The 18333-nt window shown below is 39.6% G+C and overlaps 1 protein-coding gene across 2 annotated transcripts in view; it reads right to left on the bottom strand.

The window, feature by feature from the left end:
• The window catches only part of CHST9 (carbohydrate sulfotransferase 9), a 184213-nt gene that overhangs the window by 112442 nt on the left and 53438 nt on the right, over nucleotides 1-18333 (bottom strand). For both annotated transcript variants that reach the window (XM_008690898.2, XM_040632621.1), the window contains exon 2: nucleotides 8138-8176. In XM_008690898.2, coding sequence (XP_008689120.2) covers nucleotides 8138-8176 — 39 coding nt within the window. The remainder of the gene's footprint in view (nucleotides 1-8137; nucleotides 8177-18333) is intronic.

Raw genomic sequence — 18333 nt, 5'->3', positions numbered from 1 at the left:
ATTGAATGTGGTGTTTTGTTTGTCTCAGTGTATCAAAGAAACACAGAGCTGTATGTTTTCAGAGAACGCATGGGTAGAACTGCATTTTAGGGATCTTTTGGACGAGGAAAGGACCACGTCTGGCTGAGAAATGCAGGTGATTCCTGTGCAGTGAGAAATATATTAGCGATTTACAGTCATGCTAATAACTAGGGCACAGTAAAGATGTGTAAGCAAATACAGAGAAGCAAGCAGAGACAGCATTCGAGAGACGTTCTGAGAGGATTCTAATAAGGCAAAGATGTTCAAGACATGGACCATCACGACCATCCTCTCTTATAAATGGTTCAAATGGAAGCCAAGACAGTGATGATCACATCGAACAAAATTTAAATATGCTATCGGGAATCAATAATGTATGAATTCATGGCCATTTATTAGCCCCTCAGTATGCATTAGTTGGCCATGTCACACAGCTGCTTCTGAAAGTCCCCTGGTGCTGGTATTTCCCACACTGTGTAAACCCCCCTCCCCTCTGAAAGGCTCCGCCCCTTTCAGAATTCCTCCACTCAAGTCATAACCTCATTTCTGGGGTAAGCAGTCTTGCTTTTTGTCTCCTTACAGTCTCATGGCTTCTCTCCTGCCCTGCCAATCCTCTTATCTGGGAATTTGCAGTGAAATAATAGGACAGTTTATATGATCGATTCCTGTATTACTCAGCTCGAATGACTTACATTCACTTTAGAAGGTTTTCAGTTACACAGTGTACAAGTATATCATTTACAGTTGATTAAAATGTTTGTGGTCATTTCTATGAAAAAAAAAAAAAGTTGGGCATCTGTTCCTTGGTTAGAAATACAAGTTCATTGTTTTCTCTGTGGGAAAATCAGGCATGACTTAAGACTCCTTTCACAAGAAAGCCTAAGGATCAGCTATATTCAATTTCTGGGGACATTTTTAATCCTTTGTTAGTATAAGTGCCATTTTTAATTAATCAAAATACACATTTACCCTGAATGCTCATTCCCAAACCGTGTCAGATTAAAGTGTAATTACTATGACATTGACTGATATATACACACAGAATGCCCTTTGATGCAACTTCCACAGGACATTCAAACTAGCATGAGCCTGATGTTGTGGGGACCTGCTTTGGTCTGTGTTGCCTGAATGAGATCTATTAGATAGCTCCCGAAAGTCCGTTTGTATTTATGTTACTTTCCATTTTAATTGGGAATTCCTTGTGGCTCTTTTTTTTAACAGAATATTTAATTTAAGATGAAAGCCTGAAGTAATTTTTGGCTAACGAAATTAGCAAACTCTTCTTCATTTCCTCACCTGAGTGAAAAGAACACATAGGCTGTGTAAGAATCAACTCAGGTAAGTTTCACTTTTTCAGTTTTACAAGAAGGCACACCGCTTGAAGGTGAAATCTATTATGATGCCCTTAAAGATAATAGTTCTCCCCCGCCACCTAAAGAAACCATGTTTCAAGTCTCTACTGTGTGCAAATAAAACCTGCTCCAGATGATGTAATAGCAATCCAAATAAAACAGGTGGAGAAAATTTCAGGGGTACGTTTTCCCGTTTGCACTTTGGTGTGATTTCTCCCCCATTAGCTACTAACCATTTCAGATTTGGTTAGTTTGCATCAAGGCACACTGTTTTAAATGCAGCGTTATACAATGGAATTTAAGGTATTTTCGAAATAATGTGGCACAGCTGTGTTGTTATTCACTCTCTATCATAAATTCGACTGGCTGGAAAATGAAGTTTGTTTAAAAATAACCTCTTCAGGACTTCTTTTAATGAACAGCCTGGATGTAAGTCTTCCATTTTGTGGGTGGAAAAACGCATCTAAGATACTTTATTTCGCTCAATAATAAATATTGTTGTGAAACCATAAACCCAGAGAAAATTGGTTATTTTTTTAAAATAGAATTCATTAACATAGTTCAGAGAGCCAGTTCTTCAGGAAAGCTATTTAAAAAAGCAAACACACCAGAGATGGATTGCCTGGGAGGCCGAAGCAGAAAATTGGTACCTTAGAACCGGAGGACAGACAAAATATGAGGCTTCATTTATACCAACCTGGACCATCTGGGGATAGAAGATGAGGAAGGAATATTCACTTATCTTTTCGGCAAAGCCCCAGCGCCCCTATTGGGCTAGATGTGGGTCCTGCAGGTCTGGATGCAATCTCAACTCTTGTTCTCTTTTCGCTAACCAAGTGACCTTGGCCAGATCACACATGTGGGCAGTGGGAGCTGCTTTGGCTTTGCTGTCGCACAGACCCACATCCGGCCGTGCACTGCCCATATGTGACAACTGGCTGCCCGTATGTAACAACTTGGCCCGGAACAAGCAAACAAATCAGCCAACGCTGGTTTGTAATGTTCGCCAATTTCTGTGGTGTAAATGCTCCCGCCACAGCCAGTGTAAGCTACGTACATGACCTCACGGGAAGCTGAACTGGGAAGAAAAGCGCACCCCCATTCTTTCCAAATGACCTCCCAGATAGTACCAGCTGGCTTCAGCAAGCCACTGCCTCGATTCCATTTCTGGCTCCACCAGTTAATATGGGGTGGGGGACTAAGGCAAGTGAACTGACTTCCCTAATCTCAGTTTTCTAATTTTTAAAATGTTGACCATATACAAGCCTTATAAGGTCGTTTTGAGAGTCGAAGATACCGAGCCCAGAGCCAGAAATAGCAGGTCTTCGATAAACATCAATTCCCCGACTTGACGATTTCATGATTATGTCTCTGTCTGTCTCTGTCTTCCTGCCTTCCGCTTGATAGACAAACTTCTCTGGGAGGGCCAGTCTGCATGTGCACTCCTTTGTTTCTAACTCCCTCATTCAGCCCATTGCTATCTACATTTCATTTACAGAACCTCTGAAAAATCATTTCTCGGTGGTGACCAACACATTTTTTCTCCAATTCCAATGGACATTTTTCAGTGCTTATTTTATTTGATTCCTCTGTGGCCTCTGTCATGCTTGACCAATCCCTCCTTCTTTTGAAGCAAGATGTACTATTCTTCTCATTTCTTAGGTTGGAAACCGAGGAGTCATCTCCTTTACTTCCTGTATCCAATTAAACACGTGAATTCTATTTTTAAAACATATCTTCATGTCGCTCCCTCTCTAATGCCACTGTCTAGTAAAGGTCCCTCAGAACTTCGTCTTTTCATTCTTATGTAATTATAGTGGCATACCACCTGATTTCCCTGCCCCCATTGAATTCCCCTTCCAATCCATACTTCCTCTGGAAGGATTTCTATAAAACGCAAATAGATCGTGTAATTCCTTGCATTTCATTAGCTTCCAACATCTTCTGCATAAAGTCCCAACTCCATGGGATAGCATGATGGCCCCTGCTGATTCTGGCTCATGTCAAATTTTCTGGCCACAAGTCCTGCCTTTTGTCTGCTTATAACTGTGCTCTGGTCCTATTAAACCACTGACCATACCCTCAATGGGCCAAGCTTTTTCTTGTCTTTGTCTCTCTAGACAGCCAGACCTTTCTCCTTTTCTACCTGGTAAGCTCCACTTTCTTTAAGGATCAACTCAAGTCACCCCTCCCCCTTCCATGAAGCCTTCTTTGACAACCTCATGGCACCCAGTAATTCTCTAAAAGGCACTCTCCACACTGTATTATAATCATCTGTCCTTGCTTTTCTTCCCCAGCTGAAAGTGAATGAAGCGAGGACATGAATGCTGTCTCTTATTCACCATCACATCTATAATATCAAACACAAAGCCTGGACTGAAAAAAATGTTTAGCAAACTGAATATATCAGCTTACAAATGCTTAGTCAGATTCCTTCTCTGCCCACTTTGTAGCACCAAATGAGATGAGGTCAAGACAAGAGCCTTTTTTTAAAAATTGAGATATAATTAGCATACAACATTGTATTAGTTTCAGGTGTATATGACATAATGATTTGATATTTATAAACATTGCAGAATGATGACCATAAGTTTAGTTAACATCTGTCACCACACATAGTTACAATTTTTTTCCTTTTTTTCTTATGATACGAACTTTTAAGATCTACCCTGTTAGCAACTTTCAAATACACAATACAGGATTATTGAGTGAGCAGAGATTTTTATAAGCTATAAGCCAGTTAGGATGATATACATTTTCAAGACTTGATTCTAACTGGAATAATGATTCTCATTATTCTGAAATGATGGGCTTTTAAATAATGATAATTTACTTAAATGTATTTGTCCCAACATGATTTGCCTGCTAACTTCATAAGCTTAATGTTGGTCATCAATAATTAAAACAATAACAAATTAGGCCTTCTCGTGCTTATTTTTGAAGGTTTTCTTGGTAGTGTATAGGAATCAAGGTAAAAACCACTGCAAAAATAGCAATAGTATAGACAGAAAAAATGCTATATAAGAATCCATTCGAAAATTTGCATTTAATAAATGAGTAACATATAAGAAAGTGAACATGTTATTACTATACAGATGGAAGAATTTATTAAGTATCTTTTTAACTATTTTTTTATCCTGAATGACTGCATGTTAAATATGTGTTAAAAGTTTTAAAATTGAGGTGCTATTGATGCTTTAGAACATTTCAAAGAAGGGAAAAGCACAGTCAAAATGTAAGCAAGGGACTGAGCTTGCAAAGCAGATGTCCTACCATTTGCTGAATTTTCGTTAATAAATCTCACTTTTTGAGTTGAGAAAAAAATAACATTGCTCTTTACCGGTAACTTTTCACAAATAATGCAAATGAACAAAACCTCTCCAACTTCAGGGATGATCTACTGTCATAAATGAAAACAATGCAACTTCATTTTAAAATACGCATTATCATCTCTATCTCTAACTCCATTCTCTGGCCCACTGGGACTGTTCTTTACTTAATACTTGACTAGAGTTGAAAGTGTTCTCCTTCTCTAAAAAATTGGAACAATATATATTCACCAGATGGTGTCTCCATAGTCTACCTTAGTAAGCCTTCTAATTAATATATCTTTTTCTAAACAATGATTTATGAAGCACTTTTTCTGTGAGAATTCTGTATTTTTTGCTGTATTTTTTTTTTAATATCAAGAGTTCCTTGACTAGAAAAGGGGTCTTTCTTCTGATTAGTTAAAATTCTTCAAATTAAATAGAGTTTTTATATAAAACCTGTGGAATACACCTGGTCATTTTTTCCTGTTTTTCTGGTCAGGAAATTGGGTCCTTGAAAAAAATCAAGGGCAAATAGATAATTGATGATATTGGGAACTTGCCTCCTGATATTTGCCTCTATTATCATATCACCATATATTTTTAATATTCTTTGCCAACCCAAATAGCCAAATTCAGCTTTGATCTTACTGGCCATGTTATATGAATTTGAGACGGGTTTCCAAGCTCAGGATCGAGAGACATATGCTTTGAATTATTTTTCCCAAATGGCTAAGCTTACCAGGCTATGCATATTCTTTTCTGACTTATTCCTGGCTTATCAAGAAGAGCATCATATTTGAAATTACAGCCATGGTTGCAATCAGAGTCGAACAACTTTCTCCCCAAAAGAAGCTAAGTCGACTCTGGGACAATATTTATTCTATAGTCTTAGCCCCATTAACTATATGCTCTCCTGAGCAACTCACTAAACTGACTTAGTTTAAGCTTTGGAACATGATTGACTCACTTATATAATGAAATGCAAACCACTTAGGAGTGTGTGTGTTGATCCAGATACACAGAGCAAAGCCATTTCAATAAAGTAATAACAGTAAGTGGAATCATAGACACAAAATTGGAAAGCACTTTAGGAATGATCAAACTCTTCATGAATCTCTTATCACCATTCCTTACAGGTGACGGCCCAACCTCTGTACACTTTTACTAACATAATCTCATTCTTTCCGGTCCTGGAGAGGTTTCCTTGTTAGGAAGTTATTTCTTACCCTGAATAAAAATTCACTCTGTAACTTTCAGCTTAGTCCAAGATTCCATACAGAAAGCATTAACCAATCTTAACCAATCTTAACCAGAAAGGGAGGGTCCTGGAAGTCCCTGTTGTAACGGGTAATATTTTTCTCTACGATATTTTTTCTATATTCTTTGGTTTCCAACATGATTTGTGCAACAAGATGGAGTAGATTAAAAGAGTCCCAGAACTAACACTGATCTCCCTGGCGGGGAGATGGACCTGCTATAAACAGGAGGGTGTGGGAGCATGGTCTAATTCAGCAGGCAGGACACAGAATCTGAGCAGAATGAACACCAAGTGATACAAAGAAGTCCTGGCAGGACTTCAGAAGCTGGGATGCCCATGACACTCTTGGTGTCTGAAGATGCATATATTCAGACAAGCCTCACAAACTGAAGGTAATGCTATTTATGACTACATTGGCAAAGGTTAGATCCCAATTCAGGAAACTCAGACTATCTTTACAAACACAGATTTTGTGAGGGCTGAATTTGTGTTCTTTGAAGTGATGAGTCTCGAAAATTTCCCCACTAATTTAAGCACTGTCGATTAGCTATCTCTGACTTCACTTTCCCATAGAAAGTTTCCTTCACATTCTCATAAAAATCAGACACACTTTCAAACTGTGAATCAGTTGAGGGAGATCAGCTCCATTTTAATGAAAGGAGTTTCCTCATAACCCTGGTGACTAGTGTTCCCTGCAAAGACCTTGTTGCCTTAAAAAGATTTCCCAATTGTTGAAAAGTATTTTATCAAGCTAGAAATTCAACAGTATCAAAATGAGTAGCATTTCGATTTGAAAAGAAAGGTTAGGATGATGAGACCTGGGAAAGAATGAGTCAGGGAACCAGGGTTCTTGTCCTGCCTTTGTCTCTAGCTCTTTGTGTCACCTTTGGTCACGCAGAATATTAGAGTCCATGAATACAGAGGGAACTTAAAGAGGCATCTGGTTTACCACTGTGGCCAATTTAGCTTTCTCTCAAACTATAAAGTTTCTTTAAGCCAGTACCTATAGGATCATAACAACAACATTTTAGAAACAGTATAAATAATCTTCCCCCAAGGAGCAATTATGGAGGTAATCACATCTGTGAGGAGAACAGACATTTTCTTGCCTTCACATTTTTTTTTTTTTGTATTAATGATCAGGCTTTAGAAGAATGCAAATAACATTTAAGAGGGAAGTCGTACAGGTAGTACATTGCTCAGTTGTCTGAGATGAATACTAAGGTTGGGAAGGAGAAAAGGGATAGGGACATAGGTTGTTTACACAATTTTTGATTAATTCATATTTTTATCTTCTACTGACTCCACGCATTACAAACAAACAAACAAATTTTGTCTTGCTACCAGACAAAAAAAATGCAGTGAAAAGAAGATAGCGGTCAGGAACAATGTGTCTTTTCGTTGGCAGCTCTCACATATCATAGAATAATGGGTTGGTGGATACTTGGGAAGGGTGGTAGGCACAGGTGTATATGCCAAATTAGAATTCTCTAGGATTACTGGCAATTTTAAAGCACTGGAAGCTGGAAGATTGCCCTTATGCAAAGATTTACTTGGTAAATGAAATTTCATCTTACCTCAGGACTTTAAGCTAAAAGCCAAGTAATAACAATATGGAAATTTAAAAACTTATTTTTGTATTAGTCAGCAAATATTGGCCCCTACTATGCGCGATGGTTCTGGGTTAAAACATCATTCACTTCTGGGTATATACTAAAAGTTAGGAATAGAATAATTCTTAAAATCCCTCTGAAATGTAAAGTTTCTTTTTGGTTAAGTAGTCAACACTGTCCTGAAAAACATCAACTCCACAAATGGTTTTAAGAAAGAGAATTAAGATTCATAGATATTTGGGAAAATAAAATGGTTGTCAACTGCTACAACCTGAATTTTTTTTAACAACTTGAAATTTTTGAAGTCAGTGGTTGTAAAACTTACCTTTTAATAGGTAACAATGGAAAAAATCACATTCTATCTTATCTTCTTTAGAACAGAATGACAGAATGAGGACATGATTGATGTGAAAGTGAAAAAGCTAAATGTATTAATTTATTTTAATCAATTTAATAACAATCAATTGTAGGACCATAAACTATTACTTTTTAATGTGACTTTTTGAATATTAAGCTGCAAATAGATTTTTTAAAAGTGAAAGTAAAAAGGAAATAATTGGAACTAATTAGTCCAAATCTTACCTGAAGTTGCTTTTTGTTCTCTTTTCTTCTCCACTCTCCCTGAAATGAGAAGTGGCAGGTCAGTTGCAGAGTGTTCATGAGAACAAGACATAACTAAGAGGAAACTCCAGTTTATGGCAATTTCCAAACGCAATCACTGTTTCAGCTGTGTCCACCATGCTTCTAGAGATGACTGGGAACAGTTGAAAGGGGTGAAAAATGCTCTCAAACCAATTTATGCAAGTCAAAAATAAATGAGGATGCATTAAATATGCTATTGGGTTTTTAAAATCTTGTTAGTAAGAGTAATTACTCAAACAATAAACTTACAAGGTATAAATCCCCACAGAATGAACTGTGGGGATAAACACCCAAATAAAATAAGACCAAGGCCTCTTACAACCTACCTGGGAAGATAAAGGACAGAAAATACAATATGAAATGGGATGTGCCCCAAAAGGTACAACATATTTAAAGAATATGAGAGGATAAAGTGATTATTTTAAGAAATGAAGGGATGCCTACGAAGTTATGGAGAAAATGATATTTGATTTGGACCTTGAAAGATACATGTGATCAGGGAAATCTGAAATAGGGAAAGTATTGATTCTTGGCAAAAGAAATAGTATGGGCTATGTAGTACAAGGCCTTTTGAGCAAGAGCCATGTTTAAAGCTTGCTTCAGGAACTATAGTTTTGCATAGGAAGAGGGCTATTCTAGAGTTCAGGTAAGAGGTAATGGATGGAGTATGGCAATGGGAATGGGGAGGCAGGAAGGCAGGACTTACAAGGCCCAAGGATTTACCAAATGTAAAGTGCAAGGGAAAAGGAAAGGTCAAGATGAGTGGTTTTATAGGTGACTTTGGACATGGTGGTATAATTTGGGGGAAATGGTAAAAACGTGATGGGGGCATGGGGATGACGAGTTCAGTTTTAGACTTAACTGAGTTTAAAGTGTTACAGGGACATGGAGCATGGGACAGAGATTGGAATCAAAATTACAATGTGGAAAAGGTCCATCTTAAGAAGACAACTGGGGCTGAGGCGGGGAATGGGAACATAAAGGCAGGCAGCACAGACGGCTGGGGTGAAGAGAGTAGCCAAGAGAACAAAACTGCTACTTCTACTTTGTGAGGTAGGACCACGAGAAGACAGAAGAAGCAGAGATCCACAGACATCCACAGAGCCCAGAGTCGTGTGCCACAGACAATCTGAGGAAGTATGGTGGGTACCCACAGCCCCCGAATCTGCTGGGTTCACACGGTTATTGCTCTCCTGAGAGAGAGCGGGTTTAGCAGAGCAGGGGTGGGGAACACAAGAGACGCTGTGCCAGCCTGAAGAGTAGTGAGCGGTGAGGAACATGAGGTTGAGGAAGTGGTTTCCTGTTCATGAAATTTGGCAGCCCGCAAATGAATGAGACAGGGCGACACCCTAAGCGGGAGCAAACCCCCACTTCTGCTAGGCTATGGGCCACTTCGGCGTGCTTACCGGCTTAGATTAGAAACTCTGCCCCGGGGCACTGGTGTGTGGAAACTCCACTGTGGAGGTGAGAGCCTTGGTTTTGTGATGGGTAAGCGCGGGCGCCCTTCTGGCCATCACGTTCGCGTCAGCTTTCAACATTTCACGGATGGAGCTAGTTAGGGCGAGTTTATGCAACGCATGCAAGCTGCATGTAAACTTTATCCAAGTTTTCCTACCAGCTCTTCCTATCTTTTAAAATCTTAAAATATAAGGTGGAGAATGTACAACCTTTCTCTCATGCAGCCGCCAAAAGCGTAGAATGCATCTAACTGGCATCTTGATTAATGGCACAATCTATTCATTTGGGTGATTTCCAGAGGTCTTGTTTGATACGATTTATTTCAGTGATTTAAACAGATAAATGACATGAAAAGTCCATTTAAAGGCTTCATTCGTTACCAAGCGTGACGGTGACGGGGTACCCCCTCATGTAAGTTTTTTATCAGGCAAACCACTGTTTACTATTTGATTACAAATTTTGGTGTACTAGACACCTCAAACATTTCTACAAATTTTTAAAAATGTTATTTAAAGTCCTGAATTATAAAATGTTTAAAGACAAACATCTCTTTGGGATGTCTTTAGTTTGAATGAATCATAAATCCTGCAAGTTGACAATGAAAGTACTGCAGATCAATAATATGGTATGGTAGTGAGCCCCCAAGATGCTCCAAATGACCCTTGTCATTTCTCCTCCTGGTAATTGTGTCCTTGTGGGGTCCCCTCCCACACTGATTAAGACTGACTTGTGTAATGAATGGGATTTTGCAGAAATGAGGGAATGTGATTCCCAAGGTTGGGACTTAAGAACCACCGTGGCTTCCATCCTGCTGTCTTGGATCACTCTCTCTGAGGGAAGCCACATAATATGTTATGGGGACACTCAAGGAGGCCTATGGCGAGGCCCATGTGACAAGGAACCCAGGCCTCCTGCCAGCTATCAGCATCAACTTGCCAGGCACACGAGCCGTCTGTCTGCCAGCCTCAGTCAAAACTTCCAACGGCTACGGCTCTGGCTGACACCTTGACTGCAATTGCATGGGAGGCCCTGCCCCAGAACCGTCTGGTTAGCCGCACCAGAGAAACTGTGTGAGTTGATAAATGTTTACTGTTGGCTTCAGCTGCTAAGTTTTGGGTAAATTGTTATACAGTAATAGATCATTTTATTATGGAAGTCTGGGTTAATTTATCACTTAATACACCAACAGGGATGATAGTGTGGCAAATCAATCAGTCTCCCTGACTTTCTCTCTGTAAAGTGGGGATCAGAATCTGCTTATCTGGAATGCGGTGAGGAGTAAATAATTCCATATGCAGAGCTAGCAAGAAATGGAGGAAACTCACACAAGATATTGGGGTTTGATGTTTCAGAAGGGAGGCTGGAAGGCGTTGCTGTAGTATCTTTTCACTGAGACCTTAAACAGTCCTCCACCCCTGTGTTACAGGCAAGGAATCTGTGAACTGTAGAGTGCTATATAAATGTTACTTATTAGTTTTATTATGCTGTTAGTTCTGTTATAGGAATCGATTTAGATTTTTATTCTTAGTTACATATATACTAGACTGTAAGTTAGGAAAATAAAAACTAGATAAATAAGACAATATGATATAGATTAAGGGCCACAGAATACACTGCTTAACTGGAGATGACCCTCTACATTTCTTGTTGAGTTCCTTCGTCTTGCTCCGAATAATGGTGATCTTGTCCCTCATTCTCTCAGTGTCCACCTTCATAGAAGGAGATGGTTCCAAGACCCATATTTCTAGCTCCAACAACTACTGAGATTTTAGACCTCTTGGAAATCTCTATCTGTATTTTCTACTGCACTGCAACACATACCCTTAACTTCAATCATTGTATTTCCCTGCAAAACTGCTCATCTTTTAGAGTTGCCCTTCAGTGTCTTAGGTCCCCGAGCACGAAGCCTCAGAGTCACTGGCTTCTCCCTTTCACTCAACGTCCATGAGTAATACGACCTTCAGGCCACTCCATTCTCTCTCCACGGGGCCCTTGGATCTACACTCTCCTTTCTCACAGCCCCAGCCCTAGTTCACAAACGTGATATGAACTTTCTTCCTCGGGTTGTTTCCTACATGCTCCTACCTGACTTTGTTGATTTTAGGGATGGCTTTTCTGTCCTTGAGTCAGATCGCTACTAAGGATTAAGATCCACATGCCCGAATGTGAAATTTATGCCCCTGGAAGATTTGGCCACAATCGACCTTCTCTACCATCCCTCAAGCACCATACACAACACTGACCAGTTATGACAAGAATCCCACCGCCCATCCCAACTCCCTGCGCAAGCTGTTCCTGCTTCTTGGAATGTCCTGACATGTCAGTCCTGCCTATCAAAAATCTGTTCATCCTTCAGAGCTGAGTCAGATGCCAGCCCTTCTGTGAAGCTTTCTGCTTTGTGCCACCCCCAACTCTCTACTTGCTAGAGAACCACCCTTCTGCTATGCTCGTTTACTTCTTCATACCTCAGCCACAGCACTGACTCCACTGTTTGGCTCATGATTGGTTGCAAGTTTGTTTCCCCAACTGGACTGTGGCCTCCTTTAGGGAAAGAGGTGTGTGTACCCTAGGCCTCTCTGTCTCCGCATGCCTCACAGAGCCTTGAACACAAATGCTTGGGACTGAGTCACCATATCAACTGTGAAATGTCCCAGCCCTCCCTAAAATGCTAGGGAACAGGAGGTAAATTTTAGTCCTGCTAACACGGAGTGCAAGTACAACCAAGACCAGAGCTTTTACCAGGTATTTACATTACAACAGACACCCTGGAAAACTATTACATTAGAGAAGTGGTGATAAAATAACAGAGAGGCTTTCAGAATAATGAACATGCATTTTTCCCTCATTGTGTTTTATTTGATCACAGATTCTAGTTTCAAAACAAAATGTTAATGTATGGTTTGCACCTTACTTCTCTTTAAACCTGGATGCAGCACTCCTCCTATGAGAATAAAAATGGACGGTAATTTCATAAAAATGGAATTTGTAGGGTGAAACTTTTCTTCTGAGAAAACGTATTTAATTGAACATTAAAATTCCACCTGTCATGACCACTTATTTATATAAATTGAGCATTGATATTTTTAAAAGCTATTTTAGACTTGAGGTTGTTGATATTGTTCCATGGAGGAACGTTAAATATATATCAATTTATAGCACATTTCTCTACCTCAGTACGGAAGCCGTATCTTAATCGAAATGATGGTTTCTGCTCTTTTAAAACCACAGGCACATAAATGGCAATCCAGTGATGCCTCGCCAATAATGTGGAGGGGTGTTTGTCTGGCAACTCAGTATTTTATGTCACTTCTAATGGAAAGGAAATTTTGTACATATTTACATAAATATATATATACACACATATGGTGTGTATATGCACGTGTGTATGTATATGTCTGTATGTGCATATATATATACACGCATGTACATATAAATGCCTTACACCCATGTATATGTGATACATATAAACTGTATTTTCACACTCAGATATAGTCTTCTCTCTGAAATACACTCTTTCTTCTACCTGCTTCCATCTTTGTATAATAAAGTCTGTCATGGAATCTTATCAAGCTTCCCTCACTGCACTACCAATTTCTCAGTAGCCAATTCCGAGTTTGCGTTCCCTCGCAGGCATTTTATCTGCCCTGCGCTGAGAGGTATGATTAATCACATCCCGTTGCTAGGATACCTGCGACTGTTCATTTACGTCCGATGTTGCTTTGGCAAAATGCACTATGAAGAAGGCATAGAATCATGACAAGGAAAATTACTGTGCACATGCTACTTATTTTGAAAAAGGTGGCGGGGTGGGGGTGAAGGAGAGAAACGTAACCACCAGATAATATAATGCTAACTCCCATGAATTTTTTCATACCACTTCTGTTTCACCTGGATTTTAATGGAAAAACACTGTCAGATTTTTTGGATAATGAGAATCTGTAGTACTCCTATGCTTTTGAGTTAACATGAAAAGTAGAAGGCGGTAGGGCTTTAATTCTGTTTATCTTCTAGGGTCTAAGGGAGGAAGGGGTTTTAAAATCTACTGACTTCAAATGCCTTAATTACAGACAAGGTTAAGGAGGTTACCATGCTAGTTGATTTGCTGAGCGAATCTAAAACCCAGGCCACCACTGCCATGTTTAGCTATTTTAATGCAAGACTTAAGAACAAAGTAGTCCTCGGAATGTGCTTTTGGGTAGTAAGAAGAGAAATGCCTTTATCAATATCAAGCTACTGCTGATTTGGGAACGAATATACCAAAGATTCCTGCTTACTGATTGTAATGAGAGAGAATATGAATACACGAAGTCCACCTAAATGCAAAGTTTCCTTAGTCAGTCTCTTCCCATGGAAAACAGCATGATTTAGTGGAAGGAACAGGGACTTTGGAGTTAGATGGACCAACTTCCCATCTTCACCACAGGTACCTACGAGCTATGAGACTCTGGGATGAAGCATTGAGATCTTCTCATTATAGGCTTCTTTTTGTTCTTCATCCTCCTTCCCCCACCCCCACCCCAAACCCACCTCCTTTTCCTTCCTTCCCTACCTTCCTTCCCTGTCTCTCCTTCTCTCTCTCTCATGGATGTGTGTGTGTGTTCACAAGACACGGACATACACAAGATCTCCCCCTCCATCTCTCTGTGATATTCCAACTGAAAACAGAAACAATTGGAATTTGACTTCGATTATCATTTCTAAGTGACACTACCAGAGTGCTAGTATTATAATCATGCTAGTAATAGTAGCTAATGTTTATTAAGCGAAGTTTATATGCTTGTCATTTTTATCATATGGATTAACTCATCTTCTTCTCACAGTATTATGAGGTTTTACAAATATCCCCATTTTTGGGTAAGGGAACAGCAAAAATGGCTTAAATAACTTTGACAAAGCATTATCTACTAAGCAGCAAATAACGAGAAGACAAAAAATAGTTGGGTCAGAGGGTAGGAAGAGTAAAAATTGGGATATCCATAAATTATATACAATCAGTCCCTAGGTTTTGAGGGTTGCCTGAATAAATTATTCTGTTAAAAACAATTCAGCAGATTTTTTTCACTCGCTGTTTATTATTTATCAAGTGATTTGTTTGAATGCTCAATGGCTTATTCTAACTGCTAAGTACCTAATCACAATGTTTCAGGAGTAGGATGCCAAAAAGACCTTCAGACTGTATTTTTTTAGTAGTTTAGCATTTATTTAGTAACTTACTATGAGTTGGGCACTCTAATGACACCTAAATATTATTTAATTAAATCTTTGCAATAACTCCTTGAAATAGACGATAATTACTTCCGTTTGACAGTGGAGAAAGTAGGCTTGGAATTTTTTTTGTAATAGTCACAAGATTCTGGTGAGTGAATGGCAGGGTTGGAATACGAGCACGGAGATTTTGACCTTTTCTGAGCTCCCTGGCTGTGGTAATGAGGGTGGTTCCATAGAGTGGAGAAGAGCTCAGTTCTGTAGCTCTTGCCACTTAAATCAACGGGCACATGATTTAATCTCTCTAAATCATACCGTATTCATCTGGAAACGAGGCTAGGAGTAGTTCCCACTTGACAGGGTCATTGTGAGGGTTACATAAAATGATACATTTAATAATAACCCTCAATATTTTGAGTGCATGATGCAGTCACATGTATAATGCCCTCAGCTCAGTGCTCAGGACACAGCAACATAGAGTACTGCTGGGTACTTCTCTTCCTAAACATACCATGTCAGGTGGTCCCTAGTAACATATGATAATACTTCATATACTCAAGGTCAAAGGCTACATTTGTACACATTTTATAAAGTTCAGGCTTTGAGAGTTTCTTGATACGTTTATCATAACTTCTCTCTCTTGTTTTCCCTTAGAATTTTTAAGAAAGAAGTGGCTTTCCATTTTAGACAATTCCTTTCTTTTCTCCTTCATGTCCTCACTCTTTCCAAATATAACTTGGTTCGATGAAACACAATTTACATTGCAAACCTCTCTGCAGTTGAGTGAAACTGATATGATCTTAGAATCCAGGGTTTGTGGTTTAATCCCTGCCTGCATTTTGTAGTGACCAGTAGCTATGGAATTGTCCACAGTCTGATATGTTCTAAATGAAAGGGAGAGCTTTTCTAGAAATCATAAGAGCTCATTGCCAGTACTTACTCCTTGCAGCAAATGGTAGGGCCTTGAATAAGTACCTTGACTCTTCCAAGATCCAATGTCCCTTTTAGCTATATAGTACAGTAGATACTATACTCCAAAAGAAATCATAGAAACAGGGCTGTGAGGGGATTTTAAGTCCTGCAGAGCAGGAAACAGAGAAGCTTAACTGGGCCAATTTAAAGACCAATTGGTCTAAAGTGGTCTATAGAAGACTGCAGAAGCTGCATCGTTTCTGTTTGGTCAATAGTGCGAAAAGGCTGCGGTGTTGGTTGTATCATCTATGCCTGGATTTATGCTGATGTTGAAATAAGCCTCAGCAGACAACAGTGATGAACTTCTGTATGGTTGTGGATCCTCACCCCCTCCTGCAGGTTTAGATAAACTCCACTTGCTCTCCTGTCTGCTTCTATTTGGTCAGTTGATACGCTGCGAGGATGCTTTTGCAGAGAGAGCCATTACAAGCACGCTGCACGCTGTGAGCTCCAGACAGTGTGTACTGAGCTGCAGAGACTGGCCCTTCAGAAACATATCGCTACCGCTAGAGCTAGGCCTCCAAGTTGACCATCTGCCGTGGCAGAGCTGACACTCCATCTGCACTCCCCAGCCCTGGGGTCTGCATCCGTCCTAGCCAGTAGAAAGCCTAAGAGGAACCGGACGCTCAAAGCTTTTTCCTGCGCTGACCCCTCTGCAAAGACATGGTAAAACCAGTATGAGGAACAGCAGTTTTATGTTGTCTTGGAAAGTCTCAAGCACAGAATTTCTTCCCACTTAGATCCACCTGACAAGCACATAATTAACGTGACAAGCAACCATTCCTTTTGGATTCCCCACATTGGTCTGGGTGAATTAAATCTTAGAGCAAACCTTTTGATATTCAGAACCTCATTCTGAGCGAGCCATTTTTGGCAGAGAAGTTTTTTGGAAGACCTTTAGATGTTGAAGTCAGATTGGGGAAAAAAAAATACCCAGTGACTGCCAGGTCTTAAATCTCTCTGCAAAATGGGAATGCTAGTTTTAGTAACGTATGCTTTACCTATTGACGAAAGCGGAGATGCACATGTTTATATTCTCCATTGTGCAAGAGCATGTTTCTAGTAAGTTCAGTGTGAACAATTATTTTCAAACGACATAATATTCTAGATGTCCCTTGAAAGTTCATTACGCAAAAGAAACAGGAATGGATTATTCTGTAAAATAAAAAATCTTTTCATAATGTGTTTATTCAATCCCGTGTTAGAAAAAAAATGACCATATGTTAAGAGGTGGAGTTGAATTCCCTTCCTGTGGAATCTGCCCAGGCCTTAGTAACTTGCATAACAAATTCAGTATGCTAGAAATTGCCCGTTTTTAGGCATTGAGACCATTTGGGCCTTGAGAATCAGGTAGCTCCCGTTCCCTGCATCTGACTACTTGCTCTGGGAGAAGCTGGCCACGATGTTAGAAGTCAGACCACCCTGAGACCACCATGCTGTGAGGAAGCTCAAGCTAGCCACACACGGAGGCTACAGGCAAAGAGAGCTGCCTGAATGGAACCAGACCAGCAACTAGCTGTCCTTGCCATCCCAATCCTGGCGCCAGATGTGTGTGAATGAACAAACCATCTGGAAGTGGATCCTTCGGCTCCAGCCACCTCAGCAGATGCCATGAGGATTAGGGACCAACTGCATCGCTGAACCTTTTCCAAATTCCTAACCCATAATGCTGCAAGCAAAATAAATGTCTGCTTTATATCATTAAGTTTTGGCATGCACCCATATGCAGCAATAGAGAATACAAACAACTCCTTTTTCTGTTTTCATTGTGAGAATATTTACTGATATATATCTATCAATATAAACCAATATATATTACTGTCTTCCCCCCTAGGAATGCATAGCTCTCCTAGATTCTTTCTTTCGTAGGATGCTTTAATCAGCTATACCTATAAATATGTTCTATTACCCAGCACTTTAGCACGTACCCTTATTCCATGTCATGAAAAAGAATAAAATCTATTATTATCAGGAGTGTGGCTACAGCATGACCTATGTAGATGAACACATAGTTTGGATTTCTAAGAGTGTTACAATAGCAACGTGTGTCCAGGTTACCAGTCAAAAGGAAAGGAAGCAGAGTCTTGCCAGAGAACAAGCATCTTAGAACTTGCAAAGCATCAACGGGGGTATCCATTCAAAACGACAACATGTAAATCTTCACCCAGGCTTCAAAAAGCTCCCCGCTTATGATTAGGATGATACGGAAGCCCTCTGAACTGAAACACTGAAAAGATTCAATAGCAATTTCTGCTGAATAATTAAAAATTACCTTCTTTTCCCTGGGTAGATTTACTTTTAAAAGATAAATTAGTGGAATCTATATTGAATTAAGAGCATTAATATTATTTAGGGTTAATTTTCTGTATGAAAGCAACAAGGGGAAACATTTCATTACAGAAGGTAATGATATGAATCCAATCAGAATCTATGCTTGTGAAGTCAGAGTTTGTTCACTTTAAATGGCAATTTATTTGGCTAACAGACACACAGCTTTTCAT

The sequence above is a fragment of the Ursus maritimus genome, unplaced genomic scaffold (assembly GCF_017311325.1).
Source record: "Ursus maritimus isolate PB19 unplaced genomic scaffold, ASM1731132v1 scaffold_18, whole genome shotgun sequence".
In the NCBI taxonomy this organism is placed as follows: domain Eukaryota; kingdom Metazoa; phylum Chordata; class Mammalia; order Carnivora; family Ursidae; genus Ursus; species Ursus maritimus.
This window is presented reverse-complemented; position numbering and strand designations above follow the sequence as displayed.